This window comes from Podarcis muralis, chromosome 3 (assembly GCF_964188315.1).
Source record: "Podarcis muralis chromosome 3, rPodMur119.hap1.1, whole genome shotgun sequence".
Lineage (NCBI taxonomy): Eukaryota > Metazoa > Chordata > Lepidosauria > Squamata > Lacertidae > Podarcis > Podarcis muralis.
This window is the reverse complement of record NC_135657.1, coordinates 45,612,100-45,635,190: the sequence shown is the minus strand read 5'-3', so window position 1 is coordinate 45,635,190 and position 23,091 is coordinate 45,612,100. Positions and strand designations below refer to the sequence as shown.

Sequence of the window (23,091 nt, the reverse complement as noted above, 5' to 3'; positions counted from 1 at the left end):
GTAAAACAAAGCTAGCAACATAACTGTATAAACGCAAACCACAGTAAAGATTACTTAGAAGTATTTAAGAGCACTTTTAATTCATTTTAATTCAGATTATTTTACTTATCAAAGCAAAACTTATGTACAAATCTATATACTGTACCAACATTGACATTCATGCTGTACTCAAACATCCCTCACTAAATACAAATATTACATCACAGACAGCTTCTAAGTCAGCTGCTCCATCGCATGTTACAGAACTTCTCTTCCTTTGTATTTAAAATTTTAAAAATTACTTGTTTTCTGCTATTGTTCTGCAGTGACTAAATGAAAGTCCCCTTTGCAAGTAATGATTGAGAATCAAATTTCTCCAGAGCATACCCGTTTTAGTACAGACATTGTGTATCTTTTTGTAAGGTACAAATGGGAGATTGCATAGGCAGGATATGCAGTACTGAATTCCGAGAACTGACACTACTTTTAAAGTGTTTGTTTAGGAGGATTTTGCTCTTAGTCTCACAAAAATATTACAGGGCTTACCAGAACAGGGAGAATGGGTGTCAATCTTGAAAGATTGAAAGTGGTATAATTAAAATTTCCTTAGCTCTCTAGAATTTGAGAGAGAAGTTTTGGCTACAAGGTAAAGAGCCAACAGCAGGCTTGAGCAAAGCATTTCAAGCTAGCAGCACTTCACTCTAAAGGCCCCTTCAGTGGACACGCATAACAGGAATTGAGGGACTCTGGAGTACAGTTAACCCAGTCTTGTCTCCTCACAGAGAAGGCAACAGTGATATGGAGAAACAGAAAATTAAGGAGGAGGAAAGGAAGCAAGTACAAAAATAAAACAAAATGTGATTAAAGAATGCTGGTCTCCCCTGGGTGCCAAGGGGCTTATTTTAGTAAAAATTTACTGGCCATTTCAGCTACTGTTAACAGACATCAAAACACAGAAAATCTTTTAACAGCACCTGGTCCTTCAGATACAAAGAAACGTTAAAAATATGACCACCAGCTATTTTTGAGCAACACTGCAAGGTTTCCATATCACCTGACTTAGTAAGTGCAGTTTGATGTAAAACAAGAGTCTCTGAATAGACAAAATAATAAAAGTTCATAACAAATGATGGTTCAAGAGATGTACAAAGATAAACACACTGAACAGTGGAAGGATGAACATAATTTACATGTTTAAAGTTAGGTACTTCATACTTAAATATTTTGTCCAATGACTAACCTTTCCTACCTTAAATATTCAAGTTGGTATTATATTCCCCCCCCCTTAGAACAGTTTGTATAAAGATTGATTTTGTTTTTCCCAATGTCAAATTAATGGATGCTTCCACCACTAAGTAGAAAAGCCTTCGTTAACTTCTCTGTTGTAATAAAGCTTTGAAATTCTGAAGTTCTCGTATACTTGTGGAAAGCCTGTGATGCAGCAGGAAAAAAGAAGATTGAGAATAAAAAGATTGCACATTGTAATCAATCTCAAGTTAGAAACACTAAACTCCCTAGTTTGAGAGTCTCTGCCTTGAGGGCACTGGAAATTAATTCATTCCTCACAATCCAGTACCTTTTTCATGACACAATGACTGCCAATATTACAGCACAATGTTCTTTCAAAAAAGTTCATTTCACCAAAAATGCTGAAGAAAAAAAGTAACTTCATTATTACTTTTTCGCCTGAAATGTTTGTGTTAATCAATACTTTGCTATAAAACAGGATTAGTGTCCTGTGCAACTGAAGATGAAATCCAGAACACTGGAACTTCTATTCTCAGTGCGGAAACTGCAGGTCTCATGTACGTGGCTAGTATATATTTAGTATCTTGATCAAAATAAAAATGTGCTTTTTGATAATGTATTAGGAGAGACCTTTGTAACAGTGTGGTTGCTGTGGATTCAACCGTAGCAGCTGTTTGAAATATGTGTAGATTTTTAAAGGCAAACCTGAACCATTTCCTATTCCATGTACTCTTCAGCAATCATCGGGTCAACGATCAACATGTGCTGCTTCATGTAACTTAATGAAGCTATCAGGAATCTAAAATACTACTCTTAAAATGAATGGGAAAGTGAAATTGCGACCCCACTATAACTGGGGTCCCAGTAACTGCTCTAAATAGAGAAGAAAAAATGAGGGCAATATTCAAATATACCCATCTGCAATCAGAGTGGACTTCTGCTTGTGCAACAGTAGTTCCTGTTCTCCCTCAAATATGCTATAGCTGGTTTAGGAAGGGAAGTAAGAATTCTGATTGCTTAAATGTTGCGCAACCTCATTGGTATCTGGCCTGTATCACATATTTTTTGCTTATTTTTTAGGTTGTAGCACTTAGAGCACTGGTGTTTTTTATAACTCCCCCCTTATATTCTTGTGTGTAGGGGGGAAAACGTAATTACAAAGCACTGAAGAGGTCCATTGGACTCCAGGAGTAATTTGACTTTAGGGGGTTAATTCTGCTCCAAATTATCTTTATGTTGACACTTTCACAATGTAAACTTACTGTCCTTTGGTAAACAGATTCCCCCCCCCCCCCCCCGCTGCCACTGCATTCAGCTATTGGAATACATTGGACCCCTTCCATCATTCACTATGAGCCTAGTATTTCACCTAGATCTTTCATTTGTTAATGTTTTCTCTTCTGTTATAAGCCCAATATTTAATGTTGAACTGGAGTTATTCTGAAATCAAATTACAGCTTTATTTTAAGCTAGGATTTTAAGGGTTTCTGTTGGATCCCAGTAGCAAACTGATATGGGGGGGCGTGCAGAAGAATTAAAATACATAGCCTATAACTACATAGCTATAAAAGAATTAAGTGTAAAAATATAACTTGCCTTCCAAATGCATTTAGAAGAGCAACTATTTCTTGTCGTGTCAGTTGAAAACCTTTTGATGGGCTGTTTTCAGGAAGATTTTTTATTTCCTTTTCCGAGAATAAGATCTTCAAAGCAGTTCCTAAACCTTGAGTCTAAAAGAACACAGTAAAACAGCAAGAATACAGACCTCCTAGTCCCAAACCCCCAACTGATAACAGAAAGGTTTTATATAGCTATCATGCAGCAATTAAAGCCTTTCTGCCACCAACCTTACACAAAGTAATACATGCAGTCTCCTAGTCCTTCACCATTTTATTTTCAGTTCATATTAATAAAACAATTCTCAATAAAATAATAAAACCCTTTTTTTCCAGCTTTTTTCCATTATTCTTGTTGAATATATAACTGCAGTGCAAAGAATAAAAGTCTCAACAAGGTATGATTTATATTTTATAATTACTAAAAATATTCCTATCATTGTAAGACTATGTACTGTACTCAAAGCAACAACAAAGTACAGTTTATGCAGCTGGAATTCAAGGCACAAGTCTTTGTATAAACAAAGACTGAAATTATGTGAGTGCATACTAAGGCTAATAAATATGGGCTTTGTAGTAACATGCACCACTGTGCTGATATGAACCAGCCACAAAAGGCAGAGTCCCAACCCTAGGGTTCTGGGCCTGTTGCAAGGCAAGATCCCCAAACTCCTGGCATCAGAAGAATGTGCTAGAAGGTTTTGCATGGGAGACCATTTCACAGCCCCAGAGCATGTTAACTCACAAAAAAGATCACATACCTGCAATTTGCCCCATAACCTGCACTTATCACATCCAACACAGTCCATTATGCGGGATATGTTCTTGAAATGTAACCTGAATTCTTCCTACCAATAAAAACAAAACATAATTTTTAAAGATACAATAAAAAGTGTGGATTCGCCCCTCAACCCCCATCCATGTGTATGAATTCATCTTCTCTTTTCAGTACTAACCACCAGGTGGTGTTAAATCTACACCGGTGCTCTCACTAGCTCAAACTGCAGTTCACAAACCCCCTTCTAACCAAGGCCTGCAAACTGGTTACTGTACTTTCTACACTAACCACTGTCAGCTCTGAAAAGGAAAAGGTTAATTTGCACATGAAAGGTTAGGAGACTATAAAGCCAGCTGGGAACTCCAAACCCTCTAATCATGGCTAGGATAGGGCAGTATTACATAACCATACAGTTATTATAGGAAATATTCTGATTTGCTTTAATAATAAACCATGTTTAATACAGTGGTACCTTGGTTTAAGAACGATTTGGTTTACAAACTCCGCAAAACCAGAAATAGTGTCTTGGTTTGAGAACTTTACCTTGGTCTAAGAACGGAATCCAAACGGTGGAAGGGCACCAGTGGCGGGAGGCCTCATTAGGGAAAGCGCACCTCGGTTTAAGAACGGTTTTGGTTTAAGAACGGACTTCCGGAACGGATTAAGTTCGTAAACCGAGGTACCACTGTACTGTTTTGCAAAACAGCAACATATTAAGGTAAATGAAAGAACCATTGTATGTGACCTCCAAATGTAATGTGATGGTGCTAAAATTAGGCAAGTGAATACCATGACTAAAGGTAAAGGTAAAGGTAAAGGTACCCCTGCCCGTACGGGCCAGTCTTGACAGACTCTAGGGTTGTGCGCCCATCTCACTCAAGAGGCCGGGGGCCAGCGCTGTCTGGAGACACTTCCGGGTCACGTGGCCAGCGTGACATCGCTGCTCTGGCGAGCCAGAGCCACACACGGAACGCCATTTACCTTCCCGCTAGTAAGCGGTCCCTATTTATCTACTTGCACCCGGGAGTGCTTTCGAACTGCTAGGTTGGCAGGCGCTGGGACCGAGCAATGGGAGCGCACCCCGCCGCGGGGATTCGAACCGCCGACCTTTCAATCGGCAAGCCCTAGGCGCTGAGGCTTTTACCCACAGCGCCACCCGCGTCCCACGTCTAAAACAAAAAACCAACAGGGCGCGTTCAGTGATGCAGCCCATTAGCAACAATGTACCAGAGTTTTATGGTCAGTGGAATATGTTTCTAGTAATTTGCTTAAGTGCTTCATAAATGTGTGAGAATTTAGAAGTAGGTTATGGTTTGGTGAAGAGTCTTACTCAAATGAAATTAGAGAAGTACTCATGCTGAAGCCACAGTCAAGACTAAGCAGTTCTCTATTCTGAATCATATTCTAACCAAACCAATTTCATCTGTCCCCAAAACACCTATAGACTCCCCCACCCCAAGATTAACTCCTAGTTTTTAAGTAAGACTTTTTGCCTTGTTCGCATAGCTTATGTAAACATTTCACTGGCATTATTGTATTTACCTTTAAAGATTTTGCCCCTTTTTTGTCTCCAGCAAACATGGATTTTTCATCAAAGTGCATAGGGAACGACCTAAGTGAATGAAATATGTCAATGATCAAAAATAATCTAAAAACTCTCAGTCTACTGCTTAGAATGAAGTGAAAGGGATCTACGTTGTACAATTTCTCAATAATATCTCAGTGGCAAATCGTAAGTCACAGCACAGGATGGCAGAACACTTGACTTAAGGCATTCTCCCTGTGATCTGAGACTGAGTCAGATCTTCCTTTACATGCCCTCCACAGCAGGGGGGAGGAGCCTGAAAGGCACATTCCCTCATGGAGAACCTCCCAGGGGCCATGGAAATGCATAGGACTCAGTCAGGCCTTTTTACATACAAATCTCCCTCTATCCAGACAAACAAAATACATTTCAGCGCCGTTCAAAAACACATTCCAGCCAAGCAAAAGCACTTAAGGAGGGCATGGAACAGGACTGGTGAAGAGAGTGGTCTGGGAAAGGAGGTGCTTTGAGAGAGAAGACAACTTGCAGCAAGGGAATCAGGGAGTCCCAATTGACAAAGAGTTTAAAGAAGAAACAGAAACAGCAGGAGGAGACAAGGATACATCCAAAGGCAGGCTTGGCAAAGACCTCTCTGCCCCACCTCCTGCAATAGTCCTGGTTCCCTTCCTGAATTTTCAAGCTTTTACTTGTAGAGCTATAAAAGATGGGTATGGGCAGGATTCTATTCAATTGTTCACTATGCAGTGAACTTGCTCACGTCTTCCAGTGTTGGGTCAATGGATACAAAGGCACTGGAATAATCGACAAACACGAGACCCTTTATTTTTAAACTGTATAAAAAAGTTTAGAATTTCATTTTATTCATGTTTCATTAAATGACTTTATACATAATAGGTGACTTATATTTATGTTCCAGCAATTCTGCAAGGAATTTTGTCTGCTTAGATCTCATGAGTGCAAAATTATTGGCTAAGAGACTGAAGAAAGAAGTAGGACAGGAAATAGGCCAAATTCAAAAGGCTACGTGCCCCCCCCCCATTTGTACAAACAAGGGAAACTTCCTCTTGTCCACAATAACTGTGACAAAAGCTAAGTGGAGGAGGCTTTTCCATTTTCCAGTGCTTGCTTTTCTTTTCGGAAAGGTTAAGAAATGTTCCTGTTATATTTTACACTCCAGATATCCCTTTGATGCAATTTCTTGTAGTTTCTTTTAATCCAATATTGTTCAAGCAGCTGTATCTAGTTGCACATTAAATTTGGGGATGGGAAGGCACACTTACTTTGTGTCCCTGAAGATTTCTAACAAGAGGGACTTTGTCTCTGTATCCTCTTGGGAATTTCCAGTGTAAAGATCTACAATTGAACGCTCGAAGTACGATGCGACTTTTGACAATGCGCGCAGTTCCACCAAATATAAGAAATATAAATTTTTTAGCCTTCTTGGACCTTCGCTTTTTGTTTCACTGGAGTCAAAGCGATGGATAAATTCTTTCACATTGGATCCCCAACGAGGTCTCCCCCAAGTTTCTAATCAGAGAAAAACAATTTTAGACAAACTGAATTATGCTTGCACAGAGTTAACAATTAACTTAAACTGAAAAATATAAAATACCTTCAAGTAGATAATTTGCACAAAGATGTATGTTGATACTAGCATGAAGTCCAGAAATGAGCTTATAGAATACACGTTTCTCAAGACAGAGACCTAGGTAGAATAAGCATTGTTAAAAAGCGAACTCATGAAAGCATTTCTGCTAAGTAATGGGCTACAGTGAGGCTTGGGCTAACATCCCCCCACTCTTCCAGCTCATAAGGAAATCTGAAGCTTTCGAGTTGGATTGTAAACAAACCACAGTTGCCTATGGCCATAATAAAGGCATGATTTCCAAACTCAACTATTCCTCAATAACCAGGCCCACAAGTTTGGACATCAAAGTGTGATTTGTTTAAAATGGGAAGTGGTTCTCTCCTTTTCACTGTGTACCAGAAGAAGAGGGCAGAAGCCAAACTTGAGGCTCATTGTGATTCATTTGTGTAGTAGAAACCCACAATTTCTCACTGTGTCTGAACTAGGTAGGATCTGAATCTGCAGAAGTGGCAAGGAGGGTGTGGGAAAGGATAGACTGGTGAAAGGCACTAATGGAGAGCATATTTGAGCATATTATGGGATGAGAGGTAAACTTGGGGAAATAATCTGTTCCAAATACTTTTATAAACACTTTATTTTAATGAGACTGCAGTGTTAGCTGTACAGATGCATTACAGTCTATCTGGAGGTAAAAATCAGAAAGTAATGTGGAACCTTAAAGATTAACAAGCTAACTGTAGCATGAACTTTCATGGGCTACAGCATTTTTATCTCTAGCCTATGAAAGTTCATTTCACAGTAAGTTCATTAGTCTCCAAAGGTACTACAGGACTCTCTAGTCCTGTAGTACCTTTGGAGACTAATGGAGGTACTGTGAAATGAACTTTCATAGCTGCATAGCTGGACTAACATAGCTATCCTCTATTTTGGAGGTATAGAAATGCTAATGAACAATGTATTTTGCTCACCTTCTAGCCATGTATAGAAAGATTCTCCTGCAAGCACAGAAATAAATTCACATTAGTAGCTTCAACAAAATTCCAGATTTTTAAAACACACTAGACAGAAACCAAAACACAGGGCATATGATTTAAGGAAAACCTGAATCTGTTAAAGACTTGATTCTCCATCTGTCACCTTCACACAATTTAAATTGTGAAGCATTGGTTTTTCTATTTTGAGGGGCAAGTTTCAACATCACACATCAGAGTAGCACCATTTTTGCAAGTACCGCCCCCCCACAAAAAAGGATGGACAAGTATTTGTGTTCCAAATCCTAACTAAGTCTTGTTCTGTATGTTTTTATTCTCTTTCTCCCTCCCTGCCCACTTTTTGCTCCCTCACCCTCTATTGTAATTCAGCAAAAGTATTCAGTATTGAGGTATTTTAAAGATGTACCATATTTTTCCAAATTTTTGACATTCTTTTTAAGGGGGGGAAACCTAGTTTTATACACGGAAAAATACTGTATATCCAGCATACTGAATGTATTTAGTTGACATTAAGGGTAAAAGTGAACTTGTAAAGAATATTATTAAGACTCACCATCATCCTCTCCTGAAAAAAAAAAGAAAGTTGCAGAAGATGAGAACAATTTCCCCCCTCTTATGTCTCTACCAAAAATCAAACACACGTCTGTTATTTTTAAAATATATAAACTTTTTGATTTGTGATTCACCCCATCAGTTATTTAGTTCAGGCACAAATATCTATGTACTAAAATAATGATCTTACACTGTACAATACGGATAAATATTTAAATGCAATATAGAGAATCAACAAACTCAAATAACATTGCAGCATTTGCTAATTTTACTGATATTTTGAAAAGCAATTCTACTTTTCTGAGTTGTACAGGGCTCTCAGTTTCATACACCTTTTTTTTTCTTTTCAAATTGTAACTTTGCTTTCTTATTCCTGGCAAATAGTTTCAAATAAAACGTAAGTTGCATTTGATCAGTTATTTAAGGGGAAATGTAATTACAACCAGAACAAATTATTTTTTGGAACCAGCGTTGCTGATGGATGCACAAGTGGCATACATAACTCATGGTGCCTTTTGAAAAGTATAGTTAAGGTGCTAGCAGCATCCCGTCTTGGAGAGATAGCCATAATTATCAATGCTGTGGTACCATCAACACTAATTTACTTTTATGAGTTGTATGTCAGTCCTGGTAACTTCATGTGATGCAGAATGAAGTGGCCAGATTGTTAACTGGTATGGAATACTGTAAGTATATTGTTGCAACGTTTCAGGACCCAATTCAAAGTGCTGACCTGACCTCTTTAGTCCTTCTGTGCGCCCCCTCATCTGCAGATATTAGGTAGGTGGCTACCAAAGAGATTGTGACAGACATTTGGCCTGTTTTTTTCACTGCTATCTTTTAGACAGGCTCTGAACGGCATTGAGTCTTTACTGTTTTTCTCTTGCTGCTTGCATGTTATTTGCAAGTTTTTGCTGGTGTCTTTATTTCATATATTATTACATTTTAGAGGGCATTATTACCAATATGCGGATGACACACAACTCTATTTCCCCTTGTCCACTCAAGCAGGAGGGGCAGTGAGTGTGCTGAATCAGAAGCTCAATTCAGTCAGGAGAGTAATAGTTATATTAGCAATAGTGGAGTAATAGTTGTATTGAATATTGGCCCATTAACATTTTATTGTATGTAGCCTAGAGGCAGTGGCTGTAGACAACTAATACATTTAACTAGTAAACGTAGCATTAATGATGATGATTTGTTTTGCAAGCCACCTTGAGGGCACTTATCAAAATGCAAGATATGCATCTTATGAATATATAAATAAACACTAATGCTTGGGGAGGGAACATTAGCAAGTCTAATTAAGTGGGCCATCTCCATTCATTAAATCCTTGCTGGTTTCCTAAATGGCATGGCTATATTGAACCTTCAAAACCATTCTTATAATTACAAAGTATTTAGTGACCCACCCTTGCTGGGTGCCAGAGGGTTTAGTGGACGATACACTGATCGTGGCCTAAAGGAAAAGAGATTAGAAATATGTTTTTGTAATCCAAACAATCTCAAATGTTTCAAAATAAATTCTGCCCGCCCTTCCCAGTTACTTGAAGCAATTTTCTTCATAGATACTGTTCCATACTCTCCATGCAGAGGGCCCTTTGTATCCAGTGTAACGCTCTGGATTCAGCAGCAAATCCACATACTGAGCATCAGGAGATCTCTCATCTAAAGAAGAAATAGAGATGTTAATTATGCATTAATTGTACAATTGTGTGTGCATTTACACACACACACATATATACAGGAAGACAAAACAGTTTGGCTAATGTAAAAAGTCAAATGCATTATTACTACTGATCACATTACATAGATGCTTGTACAGATGGCAAATTCCCCCACCTTATTTACATCTTGCCCTTTATTATCTACACTTGGAACAGGAGACTTATTTAGACAAAGTAAAATGCTTCAGCAGGTAGCCTACTGCTACTTCCCTCTTCATTATTTGCAAAATGCTGGGAAACTAGATAGAACAGGAGTACCAAGTTACTCATTACTTACACTACAAACATGCACAATTGCACATGTGAGTAGCGTATTTTATTAAAGGAGCCTAATTTCCAGTTATGGGGAACACATTTTAACTTTCTTAATTTAACTTGTTTATCTAATACTAATTATAACCACATAAAAAGGAGAAAACCCAGATATAGGAGACAAGGCAGCTGTATACATGGGCTTATAACTGGAATGAATATTTATTGTAAGAGCTGTTTTCAGCATTTTTGATGTTGTGTGTCCTTCATCCTCTCTTTAACTTTGAATGCAACATTTTATTAGGGCTTTTGCTTTTGCAACTTGAGGCCTTTGGACACTAGCTGATCCAAAACTTTCCAAGCACAAAACTAGGGTACAGGTCAGATGATCTTGCAAATCATAGGTTGGTAGATTATGAACAAGAAGAGATTTAGCTCTTTCTCGCCTTTAGAAAAAATTATTGAATAAGTGCCCCATTCTCCGTTTCCCATAAAATGTTCACAGTAACTTGCAATTATGTCCAGATTGGTAAATAATTATCAGTGTTTGCACTCCAAATCACAATCAGAAGTACGCCTTGAAGAGGGTTTCTTATCCTGGCTTAGTTTTCTTCTTTAAATTAAGCTTATTCTGGTTTAAAATTATTAACAGTATTTGAAGATTTGGACTGTACAAGTGGGACCTGCAACCAAATGTGGCAATGTAGAGGATGCCTATTCAGGATTCCAGCCAGCCAAGCCATCTTCGAGGATACTCCATATGCTTGTCCCTCACATCTGGATTTGTGTCATCATTTCCACCACCCTTAAGTCAGCATTTCATTGCCACCGAATGTGCTCACTCCTCAGTGGACTATCTTTTTTCTTCTCCCAGAAATATTTCTGCTTCTGAAAAGAGTTAGGTTCTTTGGATCCTGCTGATACCCTTCCTCTTGTTCACAGGTGCTACTGTCTTGGCTATATCAGGATCCACAATTGGAGGTGTTGATCTTTAATAGGGTTACTCTTCACAGCAAACTATGTTTAGTGCTAAAACTAAGAGACGGGGATTGCATGAGCCCATGGTTCCTTTTGGTTTGGAAGATCAGAATTGAGGCTGTTTTTTAAGAGCAAAGTATAAATATTTTGGCACACTTTCTCTTTTGTGAAGCACATGAAGATGATTTTCAATTGACTTAGCTACACATTGCCTTATAAAATATAGTTCAAAAGAATGAACAAATTTACCATCCAGTTCACAAAAATGGTCCTGTGAATCATCATATCTGGCCCAGTCAATGAAAGCCTCTTTACTTTGGTTGCTGTGGAAAGGAGAAAAAATAGACTAGTGGTAAATGGACATAATATAGTCTCATTTCTCATTTTTATGTTTTCCCATCACTTTTAAAAACAGAGATTGCTACCAACATCATCCCAAAAGGACCTTCAAGGAAGCTCATAAAAATGAAAAGGTTTTTTTTAGATAAAAGTAATCTTATGAAACTAACATTGACTACATGAAACTGTCGTAAGAGCATAAAGTGCAACTAATTTCTCATAAAGTAACACGACAAGTAATCAACTGCCATGCTTTCATACAGCACTAGTTTATAATTAACACTAGAATTGTATATCCAGCCCAGATACATAGCACTAGTTTATTTAGATAGCTATCCTTGAGACCATCATACTAACAAACATGTTTATATGCTGCTGTATCACTTTTTAATCCTTACTCCTTATCCAGTATTAGCACACAGAACTTGGTTGAAAGAAAACGGAGGAAAAGTTCAGCACAGTCTGCAAGTGAATTTCAAAATTAATGCCTACGTACAGTACTACCAGCAGAGAAACAGTTCTGAAAACTAGGCATCAATATCTGGAACAGCTTGCTTCCTCCTTTTGTATTCATCATGTTAGTCTTTTTAGTTCAACTGCTAAAAGTATGTTTGGACCAACAGCTACAAATAAATATTGTTTTGTGTAAGTGAAATCTAACACTGGCATGTTCTCTTTACCACAGAACTTACAAGAATAGTATGTATGGAGAAAAGTCCAAAAAGAGCTAAATATATCAAGCCTTGCCACTCCAGTTAACAATGAAAAAAGGGCTTACCTTAATGTACTATTAATTGCTCCTAGTTTGTTAGCTTGTTCACAGTCTTCGAGTTCTTTGGTATGGTTTGCTTTCTTTGAATACTGCAAGGCAGAGTATATGATATTTAGTATCACCAACGAATATATTTTTCGTTTTAAATCTTTAGGGCATTTGCCTGTCACTTATCCAATGCAGCCATGACTGACAAGTGAGGTAACACCTCACAAGCATTAAATGCACTTAATATTTCCAAGTATTACCATTCTCTGGACCAGAGACAGAAGCTTCTATTCTTATGCACATTTCTGGTACTGCAGGCCATAAATTCTACTATCACTAATTTTTATTTATATATGCATATCTGGGATTTAAGTATGCATTAAGGAGAAGCATTTTCAGTGTTTGCTTAACATTTTCCCCCAGAGGCAATTTCACAAGTGATTGTTTAACAGGAAGCTACATTATAAAAGCCTCCTGACCAGCTGCCCATGCTACCAGGTTTGGCCCACTTAGCTTCTGCTCACCTTGGAAAACAAGGTTGGGAGGGGGGAGCCCAGAGAGCCTCATCAACTGTATCCATGGCAAGGAAACACAGTGGGACTTCCTAGCACTGTTGCCAGCTTCAATTCTCTCTCATAGGAGGAGGGGAAATGCACTCCTATACAAACAGCACCTAGAATGCACCATCATGCTTCACCACTGGGTAAACATAGCACAATGCTATGTTAGCTGCTAAAGCAGCAGGAGTGGATAGCTATCTCTTGCATCTGAGGCAAATGCAACATGCCAGTCAGATGTTTTCCCAGTGCAGTGGGGGGCAGAAAAGTCCATCTTTTTTATTTCAGAAGAGCTTACTCACTTTGTTAGCACTCCCAGCTTTAATTCCAACTGGTACTTTACTCTAGAAGAAGCAAATAAGTTACATGATTATTCAACCTTTGCATTCACAACCCACTCATTCTCAACACTAACTAACTAAAGATTGCTAAATCAATGAGCCACGCCAGCAAGAAACTGTTTGAGCATCAATGCTCCACGCTGGGATACAGTTCCATTTCATTTATGATTTGACCATTTTTAATATGGGTACCCTATGCACATTTACTAGTAAGCAAGCTCATTGAAAAAAGTTGAGTGGGACTTCTCTATGAAAAGCTTAGGATGAGTTAGCATTTCAATCAGAACTGTTCATAATAGGTAAAGGTAAAGGTAAAGGTACCCCTGCCCGTACGGGCCAGTCTTCACAGACTCTAGGGTTGTGCACTCATCTCACTCTAGAGGCCGGGAGCCAGCGCTGTCCGTAGACACTTCCGGGTCACGTGGCCAGCATGACGAAGCTGCTCTAGCGAACCGGCACCAGAGCAGCACACAGAAACGCCGTTTACCTTCCCGCTATAAAGCGGTACCTATTTATCTACTTGCACTTAAGGGTGCTTTCGAACTGCTAGGTGGGCAGGAGCTGGGACCGAACGACGGGAGCTCACCCCGCCGCGGGGATTCGAACCGCCGACCATGCGATCGGCAAGTCCTAGGCGCTGAGGTTTTACCCACAGCGCCACCCGCGTCCCTATATAATATGATGGCCAAAAATCTAAACACTCTTTAAGCCCCTGTCGTATTACTGTCATTAATAGCACTGAAAGATAGTACCCTTTGAGCTCCAAAGTTATCTTATCTGCTATTTAAACTTAACTACAGTTGCCTATCTTTACACAAAACTAAAATTTCACTAGCAAAGTAGCTTTCCAACAGCAGTCAATGCGGTGCCAGTAAAAGCTGTCAAACTTCCTGCAACTCTAAAGTATGTTAACCCCACTCCCATCAACACAGAGTCATATCAGTGTTATGCAAACTCTTGCAAAAATGGCAGTAAGTAAAGTTCCATATTATTCTGTTCAACAATGGCAATACTATTCTGGTTTCTTCCTTTATTTGCAAACTTACCTCAGGACAAGGCTCTACATGGCAATCTCTGATAGAACAATGGCCATCGTCAGCCCAAAAAGGACATGGTCTCTTCAGATTAACCTTAAAACCAAGAAACATATACATGCTGTCAGTCAATTAATTTTGAACGAAATAGGGAAACTTCCCTTCAATAGAATAAGCTTTCTTATTAAAAAAAGTGAAAGATTAGGGCGCTGCAAACAAATATCTAGAGTTTTCATTTATTTGGCTGACTTAAAAATATGAGCCAGGTACAAGCATGGGGTGGGGGTGCCCACACAAGCAATTTCTGAAGTTTTCTTCTGGGAATAATTTGATCTGATTTGCTTTTATTGCATTAACAACAACTCAATACCACAGCACAAAATACAGTCCAGTGCTTTTTTGTGCCTTCTCCTCTGGCCTCACATGAATGATCAGTACAAAATGTGATTGATGTTACTTGACCTATTTTGTAAAAGTTCTTGATCAGAGAAGTTGCTGAACCTGAATACTGCCAGTTACTCAATTCATCAAAGGGGGAAGTGGGAAGCCGCAGTGATGTGCCAATAAAGCTTTACAAACAGTTAAATAAAATGGGCTGAAAGAACAAAACAATCCTATCCATTGTCTTTTGAAAATTCTTATGTACCTATTGCTAAGAAAGAACTAATATTATACTTTTTAACACAGCTAAATCTTCTAATTTTTTCAAGGTAATGAAAATAGGGACACCCATAATCGAATAATTTACTTGTCAAATGTTGATGTCTTGCAGTGAATATAGTTGCATGAACCTATGTTGAAAATGTTCCTTATTGCTTGTGTTTTGTTTTGTTTTATTGATGTGCAAGAGATTTGTTTGTGCAATTTTATTGTAATATATTTAATATAAAAAAGATCCAGCCAAAGATTTCCACAGAATAACCTCACAAGTGTTGTTTGCAATCAAGCAGATCCAGCACATCCAGATTAAACAGGAATCACACGTCTTCCAGGAAGCTTAAGCTTTAAAATGCAAGCCCCCACTTCAAGTTACATCAACAGTATTAATGGTATCAGTGCAAAGGAAGACAGTTTCCAAGATCAAATATTCTTAATCCTCTTTCAACCATAGGACAAGGACTTATCTAACATACAATTGCAGCCACAGCTGATATGCACCACTTAGATATTCTTTAAAAGATTACAGCATAACTTAAATCAAACCTGGTCTGTTGGCATCTTACATTTAAAATAGTTCATTTCTATTCCACACTTTGATAATCTGAAAAGTTTCAGTTTCCTTTAATATACACAGGCCTCAAATTTTGCAAAAAAGTGAGCTACAGCTGCTACAGTACACGTATCCCACATGCAATTTCAGAAAGTTTAGAATATTGTTTCAAATTTTTAATTAGAACAAATCCTTCCCAATTAAACCTAAACTACTTTTAAATGTGTAGAGTTCACACAGTAATCCAACAAATGACTCATATAGCTTATGCAACATTTTTATCAACTGCTGCTGGATACAAAAAATGTCATAAGCAAGATAAAGAAGTTAAAATCTTTTTAGTCGAATTGAAGTAATTCATATCACACTTTTTGGGGTGGGATGGAGTCAAAGAGGCAACTGGGGAGAAACATTACATTTTCTAATAGGCACCTTCTGACTAAGCCAGTTGTTCATAATGACTACACAGCTACTATTAAAAATACAGGGTTGGATCCAGCGAGGCATGACCCCTACTTGTGTGCTAGGGCTTTCTGGATCCCACCAATGATCCTTGTAATAAAATGAGATGGGACTCAGAGGCCTACAAGGGATGGTGAAAGATGGATAGAATTCAGGGAACTTGCCCTGCACAAGAGGAAGTCCCTTTTTAAAACACTTTTTTTTTTTTTTTGCAACATGGTTGCAAAAATAAAATAAATAAAAATGCTTATCTTTGGCCATTCTGTAAGTGGGAAGAGGACAGGTGGAACAAAAGATTATATATGAAGATGCAGTGAACAATAAAACAGAAAATCCTAAGTGTTAACAAAGTTTCTAGCACAATTTCCAATGAAGTTGGTAGCTAGACTACAAAATACTTTACAAAGGGTAACATTTTTTCTTTTCTTTTTTAAAAAAATATTACAGATATTCATGAACTACAAAAGAACATACAATATCTTTTGTTGTTATTATTTTTCAGATTATAAAGTCTTTTGTTTAGGTTCAATGTAAGACAATATGGTATCCGGAGAGAGGGGGAGAGATTAGAGGGGAGAGGGTGGATGATAAATTTACAACTATTTTGATACAGCACTGTATGAAACAAAAATGACCACATTAAATGTTATAACCTTCAGTTATACAGCTTATCAAGAGCAAATTCCAAAACCATCAGGTGTAGACTGTATCTGCTTCACATTCACAGAAGACAGCTTTTATCTAACATTAGTTTACTTTCACTATAGTACACCTTGGATCAAACAATGCCGAAGGACGTTAGCTATATTTGGTCATCATTGTTTGCTCAAGTACCTGATAAGGTTTTCATTTAATTCTTCAGGTACTGTTTTTAACCAATTCCATTAAGAATGAAAAGGCTAACCAACTTATTTGAAGCCAATTCCAGGTTCTAAAGACAGCAGTTACATCAAAATGAGGGTGTTTTTCCCAAAAAAACTACCAGAACATATTGAGTTTATGTTTTGTAGTTGTAAAAGGTTTTAACTAATTTCAATTTTGTATTTTTATACTGTCGTGACCTATTCTGGGACCTTATGGTAATGGGCAGGTAAGAAATCCAACAACGGTATATAGTGTTTCAGAGTACAGTGCTGCTCTTCCAACCCACAGTGTATTTCCTTTTCACACTAACTTGAAGCTTTGAAGTAGGTTTCATTTTTAGTACAGTTTTACTACAACCCCTGTATTTCTTTTACTTCGTAGGAGAACAGAGAAAGAAAAATCGATTTCACTAAGCCAGTGTTTCTCAAGCGATAAGCCAGGACCACCAGTGGGACTTAATCCTCTTTCCACTGCCAATGCAGTGCATCCTCCCTTGCCCACCCTATCCCTGATCATACTGTAGCCTTTTGGTTGGATGGATGCCAATTCCCTGCATACTAAGTAAAGGTGACTGTGGGACAGAAGCTGGGAGCAGAAGGAGGGAAACAGAAAGAGAGAGATGAGAGGTCTTGCTTCCCATAGGAATTTAAAAAGAGATAAAACATTATTTTAAAAAATAGAACAAAGTGGTAAGAGAGGGGAAAGAGTTACGAGAAGAAAGTTGTTAAAGGAGGGAGAAGTAAACGTAAAAGAGCAGGGATGAAAGAAACTAACACTTTCGGGCTAGGTTAAGAAGGAAAAGAGAAAAAGTGACAGCAGATAGAGTAAACAGACATTAAAGAGAAATGCTGGGGTGGATATAAAATAAAAAGCCTTCTCCATTTAGAGCCTTGTATTGGCAAATAACCCCCAGATAAAAGTCTGAATGATGGAACTCCTTTCCACAAGAAAACTACTATGGCATAGAATTTAGTAATTTCCAAAGAGAGGTTAGGTATCAACAGAAAATATCAGCACCAGTTTGTAAATGGTGGGCCTCAGTAGTTTTTTTCAGCTCACTCACATGGACCAAGGAGCAGAGAGTCTGAGAATGTCTGCACTAAAGTATATAGTAATAGGCCATTTTTTACTCTACCTTGTAGTATCTGAAATAGTCGCGTTCTAGAAGTTTCTGTATTTGGGGAAAGATCTTAACATTGTTGAAGTCATCAATGCTTTCTATGTCGCATAAGCAGTCATCAAGCAGTCCTGATAACTACAAAAACAAAACAAAAAGACTGAATGGCAATACTACTTATACAGTAGCTAAAAGTTTTTGATTGAGAAAGAAGACAATTAGAGAGAAATCATCATAAAGAGCAATGCAAATGGCATTTGCTTGCAGGAATTTACATGAAACCCACACACATATGGGCAAGGTAACACTTTTTTTTAACTTATAGCAAAACAAGCATTCGCATTTGTGATACACAATCTATGCACATTTCATGTGACTCTCTATGTGGAAATGTCACCTGTGCAGTAGTGGGGTGGTGTGTGGGGTAAGTCTTCAGTAGCTTATTCTTGAATGCAGTGGGACAAAGCTGGCAGACTTATTAATAGTATGCAGAGTACATTTACCATCCTTCCTTAATCTATCTAAAATATTGATGTTGTTGTTGTTGTTGTTGTTTAGTCGTTTAGTCGTGTCCGACTCTTCGTGACCCCATGGACCAGAGCACGCCAGGCACCTCTGTCCTCCACTACTTCCCGCAGTTTGGTCAGACTCATGCTGGTAACCTCGAAAACACTATCCAACCATCTCGTCCTCTGTCGCCCCCTTCTCCTTGTGCCCTCCATCTTTCCCAGCATCAGTGTCTTCTCCAGGGAGTCTTCTCTTCTCATGAGGTGGCCAAAGTACTGGAGCCTCAGCTTCACGATCTGTCCTTCCAGTGAGCACTCAGGGCTGATTTCCTTAAGAATGGATGCGTTTGATCTTCTTGCAGTCCATGGGACTCTCAAGAGTCTTCTCCAGCACCATAATTCAAAAGCATCAATTCTTCGGCGATCAGCCTTCTTTATGGTCCAGCTCTCACTTCCATACATCACTACTGGGAAAACCATGGCTTTAACTATACGGACCTTTGTTGGCAAGGTGACGTCTCTACTTCTCAAGATGCTGTCTAGGCCTGTCATTGCCCTTCTCCCAAGAAGGAGGCGTCTTTTAATTTCGTGGCTGCTGTCACCATCTGCAGTGATCATGGAGCCCAAGAAAAATATTGATAGAATTTGCTTTTATTAACTTAGATTTTAATTAAATTCTGTGCAGGGAATCCTTTATCACTCTTTAGCAGAATGTTAAATTAGACAATAAGCACACCCCTATGTTTTGTTTTGTTTGCAGTGTGCCATTGGAATTCAGCAATCATTTTCAGTTGCCCAGTTTGCACATAATGCCAAGTCAAACTATGGGAGCAAACATGCAAGCTCCAAGATAAGACAATGGCTGCTTTGGTCATGCTGCTGTGAGCCATGTGATGGTTTGGCATGTTGTGTCGTGTTGTGTTATGTATGAACCCAAGCTTCTGGTTTATCTTGCTCTAGTTTAGGCACACCATGAGCTGTAGTCAATGTTTGTTCTATGGCTTACATCTCACATTTTAGCTCACAGCAGCAGGACTGGAGGAGGAGAAAAGCAGCCAAGCTTCTCTGGACACCTGAAAATTTGCAATTACCCATAGTTTGGCTTAGCATTATGTGAAAACCAGGTCATTGTATAAACAGGTTATCATTGTGAGTATTCAACACTATATTTTAAGAATGCACTGCATTTCCTTAGAGGGCGACCAAAAACACTGCAATATTTATTTATTATGAAAGTGAAAAAAATTCAAAGCATTGTGAAACTGAAAGGAGCTTCCTCCCATCATATAAGACTGCTGAGATTGGAAGTGTACTTGAATTATATTCACTTTGGGAATTCTTTTCATTAAATCTGATGGATAGGTTTATATTCAGAATTTCAGTCTAGGCTTTAGAACTATTCATTTTATTTCTATAGCTGCCAATACTAAAAAGCAGCAGTGCATTTTTCAAGGAGGTCAGAACAGTATATATTGTAACTTGTAGGCTACAAACACATATACACTTACGATTAAGCCTCATTTAACTCCTAGACTATAAAGCTTAAATCTATAAAAGAGGATTCTATAAGGAGGCCAACAATTATTCATGCTTTTTATAATGCTTTTAAGATGAGAATAAGTCTTTCAAAATAAAACTTTGTTTTAATTATGCATTAAAAATCCACTTTACTTTTCCCCCTAAAAGAACTATATTAGAGATACTGTACATGGAATGAAGTCCAGTTTTAAGTTTTGTATTTTTAAAAAATAAATCAAGCACATTTAAAATACTGGTGATCTAACACTGGTTATCCTTATTAGTAAGATTATAATACAAAGTGTAATAAAATAATTCAATCAAATATTATATCAGGTAAACAGCAAAATGACAAAGTCGCTTGGAAATTTTCTCCTGTTCTTGTATGTAGGCATGCAAAATAGTCAGTAGTTATTTGGAAATCCCAGGAGGTGAGCAAGTTACACGAAAATAGTACAGTGGTACCTCGGGTTACATATGCTTCAGGTTACATACACTTCAGGTTACAGACTCTGCTAACCCAGAAATAGTGCTTCAGGTTAAGAACTTTGCTTCAGGTTGAGAACCGAAATCGTGCTCCGGCCGGCGCAGCAGCAGCGGGAGGCCCCATTAGCTAAAGTGGTGCTTCAGGTTAAGAACAGTTTCAGGTTAAGAACAGACCTCCGGAACGAATTAAGTACTTAACCCAAGGCACCACTGTATCTCCCATAAGAATGGGAACATTTAAAAAGAATTACCACCATCTCCACTAATCACATGAATAACATTTGGAAGGAAAGTGAGACTATGCTCTGTAATAAAGGTTTTCCATTTCCAGTGCAACTGCCTTTGGGATCCGTATCAGGAGGCTGAATGACTGGACACCTAGAATTTAGGAGTACGTGTCACTGCCCAAGAACTTTAAATCCATGCCACTTTGTGAACAGACAGCACATAACAACTTGAAATTGGCTCCTGGAATATTTCTTTTTCCTAGACCTGCTCATTTTGTGGACAATCTGAGGTACAATTTAAGGATCATCTAGAAGGGCAACCGATAAGGAGCAGTGCACATCTTCAAAACCAGAAGTGGCACTTAACTATTACAAGGAAAACCAAAAGGACACTTCAGCTACAGAATGTTGTTTCACAGGGAGGGGGTGGAGAGAAAATGGGCTGGAAACATTTAAGTTAAACATTGTGGTCTGAAATACTACAGAGTATGGTTATGAAACGTCAAAAGCTACAATAACAACGAACATCATAATCAGCAAAAAGCAAGTATTACTTTCATACCCAAATCTGAAGAGTAGACCAAATCCACAATTATTTTAACAGTTGTTTGCTTCTGATCTTCTAGTGCAGGTGTACTCTACACAATTGATACCATTCAACCTTTTGTATAATTTCAAAGAAAACCAAACTGAAATATTGTTTCCCATGACAAATCAACCTAGAGCTTGCATGTAACTCTTAACAGTAAGGGGGGGGAAATATGCCCGTTATGCAAAGCATTCCTTCTCATGCTAGGAAAAATTTCCATCTTATTTACCTTGAAATACACTATAAAGACCACATAGCTTCTTCCTACTAGCAAAAAGCATCTCTATACACATGTTCTTTCCCCTGATATAATATAATCCCATTTGACACACTCTTGGCTCAATTACAAATTAGCATCAAACATCTGCCAAGCCAAGGCAGAGCAAACACAACTGATTGCATCTCCCCAAGGAAGACCTCAACTGTATCTTATGGAGGAAAGGAAGGATTTGGAAACCCTTATTAAAGATGCTGCTGTTGTCTCTGATTCACTAAAGCTGCTTGCATCTCTACTCTCACAGCTAAAAAGAGGAGCCACTGAACAGGCAGGATCAGGCCCACACCTGCTGGAAGGCCATCCAGAGAACTGGACATATTAATAAACGCTTCATAAAGCGCCCGAAATTTTCTCAGCGCTGTAAAAAAAGCACAATCCTTGCGTCCAGGGTCACAGTCTACTAAACAGGAAGGAGGGAAGAGAAAATCAAGCCCTGGAATCCCTAAGGATGGGGCCAAGTTGACCTCCCCCTTGCCCTGGCAATCTTCCTGAGAGGTGGGGAAAGGGTGCAGCCCTCGAGTGGCCCTATGTTTCGGAGGCCAGAGAGAGCATCCCTTCAGCTCTGCCGTCCCAGATGCGGTCCATCAGGGGTAGCCAACACGGTGCCCTCCGAACGTGGGGCTGCAATGCCCGTCGGCTCTGGCCAGCATGGCCAACCGTCAGGAGGGACGATGGGAGTTATAGTCCGGCCACATCTGGAGGGCAAGACGGTGGCAACCCCTGCTATGGAGGCATGGAAAGTGTTAGCTGACAAGCCCACGGGCAGATTCCCACCGAGCCACCCAGCCGTCGCCGCCTCTCGCTCCCCATGATGCCAGCCCTTCTCACCTGGGCCTCTGCCGCGCACCAGAGGCAGCCCACGGTGGCCGCCGCCAGCAGGAGCTGCGCCGCCGCCTCCGCTGCAGTTCTCCGGGCAACTCTGCTGATGCTCATGCTGCAGAACCCTCTCCCCGCTCGCCCCGGGGCGGAGGGCGCCCCTCGCCGCCGCCTCAGGGCAGCCCCGAGCACCGGAGGATGCCTCCCTTCTCCCCGAGGTTGCCACCGACGCTGGGAAAGAGGAGCCTGCCGGGCGGGCGGGCGAGCGGATAGGCGGCCGGCCGGATGCGCCGCGCTCACCTCAACCTCCTCAGCGCTCGCTCTGCTGCTGCTCTTCCTCCTCCTATTCCTCGCAGCCCCCACGCCGCTCTTGTTGTGCACGGGGAAGGAGTGAGGGAGAGCGCACGCCCCAGCGAGACACTTTCCCTTTTACCACAGGAGCAGGGGCGACAGCGGAGGCTGCCCTCTCGGCTGCCGCGCAAAGCGTTTCGGGAAGTGTAGTGCGAGGCCGTCACCCTTCGCTCTTGCATTTCTCTTGCCTCAGAGGCGGGCGGCGAAAGGGGAGGGACGAAGGCCGCAGCCAATGAGGAAGGACCACGCGCCCCTTCAAAACAAGAGGAGGCAGTTTGTAACTGTCACGAGGAGGGGAAGGTCCCGCGGGGCGGGGGTTGGCGCTCGAGGGGCTGATGTGTGGCGCCCGCGCGCAGTGAGGGGAGGAAGGGGCAAGGCGTT

The 23,091-nt window shown here is 39.8% G+C and overlaps 1 protein-coding gene across 2 annotated transcripts; it reads right to left on the bottom strand.

Annotated features, from left to right (window-relative positions):
• Positions 1-54: 54 nt before the first annotated feature.
• ERO1B (endoplasmic reticulum oxidoreductase 1 beta) lies at positions 55-22,884 on the bottom strand. 2 transcript variants are annotated; one of them, XM_028724084.2, is made up of 16 exons: positions 22,372-22,883; positions 17,959-18,078; positions 14,300-14,383; positions 13,215-13,256; positions 12,374-12,456; positions 11,506-11,579; positions 9,847-9,967; positions 9,712-9,758; positions 8,301-8,312; positions 7,724-7,750; positions 6,780-6,872; positions 6,448-6,694; positions 5,164-5,233; positions 3,605-3,691; positions 2,824-2,957; positions 55-1,410 (listed from the first exon to the last, which is right to left on the bottom strand). In XM_028724084.2, the coding sequence occupies exons 1-16, from the start codon at positions 22,474-22,476 to the stop codon at positions 1,350-1,352; spliced, it is 1,407 nt and encodes a 468-aa protein (XP_028579917.1). In that variant the 5' UTR covers positions 22,477-22,883; the 3' UTR covers positions 55-1,349. The 2 variants fall into 2 exon arrangements, with proteins under 2 accessions (XP_028579917.1, XP_077781900.1); XM_077925774.1 differs by lacking the exon at positions 9,712-9,758 and having other exon boundaries at positions 8,301-8,368; positions 22,372-22,884.
• Positions 22,885-23,091: the final 207 nt, after the last annotated feature.

Coding starts and splice junctions, on each gene's coding strand:
- ERO1B (XM_077925774.1), bottom strand. CDS start 22,476: ATGAGCATCAGCAGAGTTGCCCGGAGAACTGCAGCGGAGGCGGCGGCG. Junction 12,457..13,214: donor AAGCTGGGAGTGCTAACAAA/GTGAGTAAGCTC, acceptor TCTGCCTTGCAG/TATTCAAAGAAAGCAAACCA. Junction 3,692..5,163: donor AAGGGGCAAAATCTTTAAAG/GTAAATACAATA, acceptor TTTTATTGGTAG/GAAGAATTCAGGTTACATTT.